At 36.2% G+C, this 8,855-nt stretch overlaps 1 protein-coding gene across 1 annotated transcript; it reads right to left on the reverse strand.

The window, feature by feature from the left end:
• Positions 1–7,436: 7,436 nt before the first annotated feature.
• Positions 7,437–8,372, reverse strand: LOC110151091 (olfactory receptor 4P4-like). Its single transcript, XM_020914336.2, has one exon. It carries the CDS (start codon positions 8,370–8,372, stop codon positions 7,437–7,439), a length of 936 nt encoding a protein of 311 aa, XP_020769995.2.
• Positions 8,373–8,855: the final 483 nt, after the last annotated feature.

The following is an 8,855-nucleotide window of genomic DNA, read 5'->3' on the forward strand; positions in this document are numbered from 1 at the left end:
TGATCAATTAGTCAAATTATTTAAAAATAATGATTAGTTGCCAAATATTTCCCTCTTCTAAAAAAATATACAAGTTCTTGAAAAGAAACATTGCTCTGTATGTCTACAAACTCAAATTTGTTAAAGACACAATTAAGCATAAGTATTACAAAGTTTACCTTTAATGATATAGAAGAAAGTATAAAACCTAAAAATATTCACTGGTAGAAAATATTCTGCTTCAAAATAATTTTTAAATGAGGTAGAAAATAAAATTAAATATTTATTTATATAATGATACATGTATATTTACAAAGACGAAGATGAAAGCTATGCAAGAAGCCAATGCAATTGGTTTGAAAAATTTTGATTCCTTAGTTATATTTTTATTACTGATTTGAGATGGTAAAGTTCTAACATTTTATAACAGAAGTAAGTTTATTTCTGGCACATCAATAAAAACCATATACTACATCAACCACACAATAGAATGGTAGCTAAAACTAAAAACAGAGAAGCAAAAGGAAGTTTTACCTTCATGACTTTGCCCTTAACTCACTGAGTCATACTTTAAGAGTCAATATTTTTCTCAGTGGTTTGAATTGGAGTACGACTTTCTCTTCCTTTATCCAATCTAAGACTTTTCCAGAACCCACGTGTAAAAATTTTACACTGTATAGTTCAGAGAAAAAGTGCATGGGAGGTGTGTGGGAAAGCCTTGCTGAAGACAAACATTTGGGATCTAGAATCCATTATTAATTACACTGCAGTGTGTGAAATTGGTACAAAACACTTTACTCCTCTAAATTTAGGCTATCTCTCATTGAAAAAGACTTTGTTGCTGGGAAAGATTGAAGGCAAAAGGAGAAGAGGGTGGGTGGATGAGGATGAGATGGTTAGATAGCATCACCAACTCAATGGATATGAATTTGAGCAAACTCCAGAAGATAGTGAAGGACAGGGGAGCCTGGTGTGCTGCAGTCCATGGGGTCACAAAGAGTCAGACTTGACTTAACAACTGAACATTTGTAAAATGGTGAAATGTTTTATATTTTATCACAAAATACTCAAATCAATAAATCAATAGTCATTGTCTTATTAGCCATTGAATTATTGATTGATATTTTTATTATATGTATTCTTGTGTTACCAGTGAGGCTGTCAATAATAAAGTTAACTAAATATAACTTTCATATAGAAATTGAAGGTTTAAAGCCATACAATTATTTTAAACTGGAAGAAAATGTTGAGGTATACTAGACAAATCCTCTTATTTGAAATAGACGGGATTTTACTTAAAAGCTCATAGGAAATATACAAAATATGAATAAAGGTAGCTTGAAACACTTCATAAACAATCTGCTAAATCATATGGATTTGACATATGGAAATACAGACAATTCACTTGGGGTTGACCATAGCCTCTAAGAATGTAGTTTGCGTCTCAACACTAATGACAAATATCACATAGAACTGGTAACTATTCTTACTGTCAATGTTGATCCCAAAATACATTATAAGCAATTAAAACCTTTCTTTAAAGTTTGTTACATATCTTCTGCCCTAATCTTGTCACTATATTTAATCAGTTAATTTATAAATTCTCTGCTTATCACTCTCTTTTACAGACAAAATTAATTCTGCCACATCCAAAAAGAAAAGTCCTTTGCAATGGAGCCTTAAAACAATTAAATTATATCTATGGTAAAATTTTAAGATTTAAAATTAGTTTACAGTGTAGCTATGGAAAAGTAAGGTTTCATGCCTCCAGTTATATCATAGAAATATTTCCTCATCTCTCTCTCTCTCCCCTATATAAAGTTTAATCTAAAATGATATTTAAAATACTGATTTGGTCAACTCAAAGCAATCACTTGTTCATTTGAATAGACATACAGAAAGCCATTATTTTAATTATGGGTATGGAAAAAAACAACCAGTTTAAAACTTTTTCCTACCCCCAAATTAAACAGGAACATTTTAGTTTATACCTAAATAAATTAAGCCTATAAAGAAACTAAAGCTTTTACAATAATCTACCAAAGCCAACTGTTCTGTCTCCATTTCATACAGTGTTAGTGTTTCTTTAATTAAATTTGACTTTCCAATCAAAGAGTTCTGTTAAACATGTGTTTGATCTCAAAGTTTCTCAATTCTCAAGGTCACAAACATTTCTGTAATTCCTTTCGTGGTAGTTTTCCCTTTTTGGTAACTTGCCCTACAGCTGTATCCCACAATGCTTAAACTAGTGCTTAGATTTCTAGCTTCTCGATTTTAGAGGGAGATCTCTAGCTTTTACTTTTGACACAGTCATCAGTTTCAAGTGTGAACTCTTAACTACATTTCCTGTAACATTTTTCTGTATCTAAATTGTAGAGAAATAGCTTCTGCCCTAAATAATTCAGAGAATTATGGGATTCAAATTTTAAAATAGATGGAAACTTTGAAAAAGTAAAACAGTAAGTAAATGAAAGTCTAAATTCAGTTTGATATATATACCAAATGATGAATATAGTCTTGACAATTTAATAATATATTCTTCAGTTAAGACTTTACACAACCCTGGTATTATTAAAGGTAAAGTTTGGGAAAGCATTAAAATTAAGGAAGTGAAATTGCTTGGGTTTATATTCTGACTTTGCTAAGAGTGAGTATATGGCCTCAATATGTTATTTAATTACACTAACAACAGCCTAATAATTCTTTTATTAGTTTACAATTTCACATTTTCATGTGCCTTTCTTCTAAACATTCTGTAAACAAATTTTTCAACCATCTCTATAACTCTAATAAATATTAGTAGCTTACAAATGGGGAATTGAGTTTTAGAAAAATTAAAAATTAGTGCAAATGGTCTTAATATGTGGTAGAGTCAAGATCTAAAACAGCATATATCTTACTTAGCAATACACTTAGTAAAACGTTACACGGTTACCATAGTTCCTGATACTTTATGCATGTCCAGTAAATACATGAAGCTGTTAATACTTGGAACAGAGAGCTTTGTTGACTCCAATATTTCAGATTTCAATCTATGTCAAAGTAAATTTATACGTCCTTAATCTGCATGAATTTAAATTTCTCAAGGAAAGAAAGACCATCCTACATTCTGCCTAGAATATTAAGAAATGCCTGTACATACTTAATTTTAAATTCTAGACACTTCTCCTGGATCTGCATCTGTCAAATCTTCTCCAGAATTTGACATCTGCTGATTTTTCTTAGATTATCATATTGCCAGCAGATGAGCACTTCGTTGATGAGCATGTCAATCCCCACATCTGTTGCAAGAATTAGTTAGATAAGAGGTATGAGTTAGCCAATATGTATTAGAGGCTCAATAAATATTCCCAATGATTTTATCTTTGTTAGTATCTCTGTAATCATTTTTTTTTTCTATGAATGGCTAATGTGTGACGTTGAGAGAAATGTGAATTCAAGCCACAGAATGAAATACTCTGAACAGTAGGTGAATGACCGGAATGAGGAAAGAATGGCAGGACTGAAAGGAAGTGATATGAATGGATTCACAACATTTGAAGTGGAAGAACATGTGTGGGGAGTTATATCCCCTCCTTTCCATGATCCTACCCAAATGTGAGGAGCCGAAATGATTACAAAATACCATTTATTTAACCAATAATCAATAACTATTTGTTGGAATAACTTCAGTTGTTTTAAAATGGTATATAAAGTATTCAAATCAGTAAAGTTATCAGCATCACATTTATTACAGGAAACATGGAGAGCAACGTGTATAGAGATAAAGTAAAAAGACTCAAATTTTGAGATATCTCCTTTCAACTTTTTGTGGCCTGCCTGGAGTCTTTGATTAATTTAATTCTTGAGCCATCTTTTCTTCCTTTTTTGTCAGGGTGGGGAATCATGGGTTGTGACAATGGGTACTGGAGGGATCTTATTATTCTTTTGGGTTTGTTTTTTCCTCACTTTCTTGGTAATCTGTGAGTCATTTATTTTCTTAATGAGCACTTTGCACATTTTCTACCAAAAGTCTTAATGCTATTTTCCTCTTGTTCAGCAAAGCATGATTTCCCTATCACTGTCTGATTTCCTATTGGAACATTAGAGCACACTCAACAGTCAACTCCTTGAATTTATTGCTACTCTAATCACAAAGCAAATTATAAAAATCAGAGATGGTACCTATACTTAACTTTAACTAGCAGTCAATCTGTTATCTATGCAATAAAAGGAAAATATATTCAGCTATCACACAGTCAGGCAGGATCACGGAAAGGAGGAGAAATCATTCACCACACATGTCCTTCCACTCCAATTGTCGTGAGTCCATTCATATCACTTCTTTCAATCTGGCCATTCTTTCCTCACTGAAATTCTGGTCATTCACCTACTGTTCAGAGTATTTCATTTTGTGTCTTGAATTCACATATCTCTCAACATCACTCATTAGCCATTCATAGAAAAATAAAAGTGTCATCGTAGAGACACTGTCACTCAACCAGTGTTCACACAATGAGAGGACGTACCCTCAGAGCAAGAGTTTGAAGAGAGTGGCCTAATGTGAATATCCACAAGAGTCTAATCACCATCTACATTTTCATCTCTAAGGTTATTCCCACAATGTTCAGGCTCACATAACTAATAAACAAAAATAAAGTGTACATTCTAAAGCTATATATATCTTATTCTAGAACACTATGTTTTGCAAGTTGTTTGGGTTTATGTTCCCGAATCATGAGCTCACCAAGTGGATTTCCTCTAGATCCAAGTCATCAGATCCACTGAAGTGAACGTCAAAGCTGGATTATAAATAGTATGCAGGCCACCACTAGCTTTTGTGTGTGATTTAGGAAGCTCAGTTATTAAACATTCATCCCTCCTGGGCCTCAGTGACTGAATTCCCTTGCACTTCACTCAGAGTTTTGTGATATAAACAACTTTGTGGGATTTTTTGCCTTGAGGGGCTTATCCTTTCCATGATTTCTGTAATCTGCTGCTGCTGCTGCTGCCGCCAAGTCACTTCAGTCGTGTCCGTCTCTGTGTGACTCCATAGACGGCAGCCCACCAGGCTCCCCCGTCCCTGGGATTCTCCAGGCAAGAACACTGGAGTGGGTTGCCCTTTCCTTCTCCAATGCATGAAAGTGAAAATGAAAATGAAGTCTCTCAGTCGTGTCCAACTCCTAGCGACCCCATGGACCGCAGCCTACCAGGCTCCTCCATCCATGGGATTTTCAGGCAAGAGTCCTGGAGTGGAGCGCCATTGCCTTCTCGGTCTGTAGTCTGAGCGAGAGACAAAGGACAGCTCTGGTTCTAGGGTTCACTCCCAGAGTTAGAAAGATCCCCTGGAGGAGGAAATGGCAACCCATCTGGGTATTCTTGCCTGGGAAATCCCATGGACAGAGGAGCCTGGCGGGTTACAATTCATGGGGTCGCAAAGAGTCGGACAAGACCAAGCACTGAGCTGAACTAAAACTTAGGGCAGTTGAGTCTTCATCTCTCCCCAAAAAGATCGTCTTCCCTGAGAGAGTTCGAATGGGTTTTACTTTATCTTCAAGTATAGATTTCCTAGAAAATTATAAGCTAATAAACCTTGGTGTTATTTTTATGAATTTAGAAAACTTCCAAAAAATAATAGAAAAAGTTTTCAGTTGAACATGTTTTAATTTTTCCCCAAATGTATCATTTCCAAAGGCCTTTCTTTCCTTATTTTCTTCTTTCTCATTATTTCTGAAGATTCAGTTGCTTCCAATGTGCTATATGAGCAAAATAAATAATAGCAAATGCGTAGTGAGGATTTACTCTGTGTCATATACCAAGGGTTCTCTTTCATCTTAACAAGGTCCTAGTGAGAAAGGCACTAAGTCTCCTAAATTTACTTATGAGTAAAATCAATAACAGAAAATTAATTTATAACATGCCTAATGTTTCGAGGTCTTTGTTGGCAAACTGGCCCCATATAAGGAGGCAGGGAGAGACTGAAAAAAGAGTCAGACCACTCCAGTTTGGAGGTGGCACTTTTACTAAACAAGGGGCCTTACATGGGGGGCTTGTCATGGATGGTTCCAAGACAAGCAGATCTTTGCATCTTTATGTCAGAAAATTTAAGATCATATACAGGCCTTTCCTGGGTTCATTCACACATTCAGTCCAGATGGTCTCAACAACACCTTATTATCTCAAGTCTGCATCCTTGAAAATGTCTCCAGCTATGGGGGTGATGTTGTTTAGTCTCTCAGTCGTGTCCGACTCTGCAGCCCCGTGGACTGCAGCAAGCCAGGTTTCCCTGTCCTTCACCATCTCCCAGAGCTTGCTCAAAATCACTTCCATTGAGTGGGTGATGCCATCCAACCATCTTGTCCTCTGTCATCCCTTTCTCCTCCTGCCTTCATTCTTTCCCAGCATCAGAGTCTTTTCCAGTGAGTCAACTGTTCACATTAAGTGGCCAGAGGATTGGAGCTTCTGCTTTAGAGTCAGTCCTTCCAATGAATCTTCAGGGCTGATTTCCTTTAGGATGGACTAAACAAAGTGATCGTATGGATCGCAGCCTTGTCTAACTCAATGAAACTATGAGCCATGCCATGTATGACCACTCAAGATGGACGAGTCATGGAGGGGAGTTCTGACAACACGTGGTCCACTGGAGAAAGGAATGGCAAACCTCTTCAGCATTCTTGCCTTGAGAACCCCATGAACAGTATGAAAAGGCAAAAATTGGGACAATAAATGGAACTCAAATTCAAGAAAGTGAAGACAAATGAGGAACTTCTGATGCTCAGGCCCATCTCATTGCTCTAGCAGTGGTCGTGTCCTCTCAGTGACCAACACCAGGCAGAGAGGACAGTACCTATAAAAGTCAGAAGGGTAGCTACTTCTAGGGGATGGAAGCAGTGAGGACTGGAAGGAACAGATATTAGACTTTGGAGATTATTATTGTGCTCTATTTCTTGATTCAGGTACAGAGTACAGGTTTATTTCCTTCATAGTTCTGTCTTTCTGTCTCTGTTTTGGTTTTGTTTTTCATTTCTTTATGGATTATATGTCATATTAATATATGAAAAAATCTGTAAGATGCCTTAAAACCATACATAAGTCAGTGAAACACCCAAGACAGAGTGTAAGGTTAGATATGTCTTTAAAGAATTAACTTCAAAACAAATTTAGGTATTTCCTATCTAGTCTTCATGTACAAATATCATAAGCAAATTATTTTTTTAAATTCACAGTCAGAATTGCCTAATCTATATAACATAGCAACAGTTTCTTTAAGCTAATATGTTTTTAATCACATAAGTCCCTACCAAATCACAGAGTGACCAATGGAATTGTCATTTTTCTCATAATTTTTCAACTCATCATCTCTGACATTTATAAAGCAAATAATTTGGGCTCTGTGATTTGAAAGTTAATTGAGTTCTACAATTCCCAAGTCCACTTTTACTTCCACATAGAGGTTTTAACACACTGAGTAGGGGAAATTAATTATGCTTCTCTTCTGAAAACATCTTTTGGTACCAAACCCTTCTCATGACCTTTTTCATCTTTGTGTTTCTCAGAATGTAGATTAAGGGATTGAACATAGGAGCAATGATGGTATAAAAGAGAGAAAATATTTTGTCCTCAGGGAAAGTGGTAGGGGGTCTGAGGTAGGCAAAGATTGAAGGACCAAAAAATAAGATAACCACAGTGATGTGAGACCCACAGGCAGAGAGGGCTTTGCGCCTTCCTTCAGCTGAGTGGTTTCTTAAGGTGAATAGTATAATGACATAGGAACCAAACAAGAGAACAAATGTTACTAAGGCAACCATTCCTGAATTGGCAACCACAAGGATACCAGTGATATAGGTATCAGTACAGGCAACTTTCAACAAAGGAAAAATGTCACAATAGTAGTGGTCAATTTCATTGGGGCCACAGAAGGGCAAACTGACTATCATAGAGAACTGAGAAAAGGCATGGACGGCCCCACCAGCCCAAGCAGCCACGATGAGGAGGTTGCATCTTGTCCTGTTCATGATAATCGTGTAGTGGAGAGGCTTGCAGATGGCAACACAGCGGTCAAAGGCCATGACTGTAAGGATGCAGATTTCAATCTTTCCTAAGAAGTGCAAGGAAAAGACCTGTAACATGCAGTTACCGTAAGAGACGGCTTTCCTTCCCAGGAGCAGGTCACTGATCAGCGTGGGTGTCACACAAGAGGTGTAGCAGATGTCCATGGAGGATAAGTGGCTGAGGAAACAGTACATTGGTTGGTGAAAAAGAGGGCTATATCGGATGGAGACAAGGATCAGAAGGTTTCCCACCAAGATGGCAATGTAACATAATAAGAAGAACACAAAGCAAAATATTTGTATGTTTTGGTTATAGGAAAATCCCAAAAAAATTAATTCTGAGATATTCCTCTGACTTTCCATATATTATATGCTATCTGCAAATAATTGAGTATCTGAAAAAAAATAAAATGAAAGAAAATATTTACAATATGATCACAATCATAAAAAAGCTGCTAACAAGCCATTAAAGTTAATTTTAACAAATTACTAAAACTAGTTAATAAATTAATGATAATATATTTTTCTTAGGAACTATAGCTCATTTCTTCAGTATTGTTTTCAAATATTCTGTTACATTGGTAGTAATAAAAATAAATTCTATTAAAGTTTCAAAATATAATTGTTCAGGCTTCCCAGGTTGCTCTAGAGGTAAAGAACCCATCTGTCAATGCAGAAGACACAAGAAACATGGGTTTGATCCTTGTGTCAAGAATATCCCCTGTAGTAGGAAATGGTAACCCAATGCACACTTCTTGCCTGGAAAATTCCATGGACAGAAGAACCTGGTGGGCTCTGAATCCATGGGTCTGCAGTGAGTCAACTGAGCACATGGTTTATAGTACA

Source organism: Odocoileus virginianus, chromosome 10 (assembly GCF_023699985.2).
Source record: "Odocoileus virginianus isolate 20LAN1187 ecotype Illinois chromosome 10, Ovbor_1.2, whole genome shotgun sequence".
Classification (NCBI taxonomy): domain Eukaryota; kingdom Metazoa; phylum Chordata; class Mammalia; order Artiodactyla; family Cervidae; genus Odocoileus; species Odocoileus virginianus.

Excerpts from the sequence above, each read along its gene's own strand:
- LOC110151091 (XM_020914336.2), bottom strand. The coding sequence starts at position 8,372 with ATGGAAAGTCAGAGGAATATCTCAGAATTAATTTTTTTGGGATTTTCC.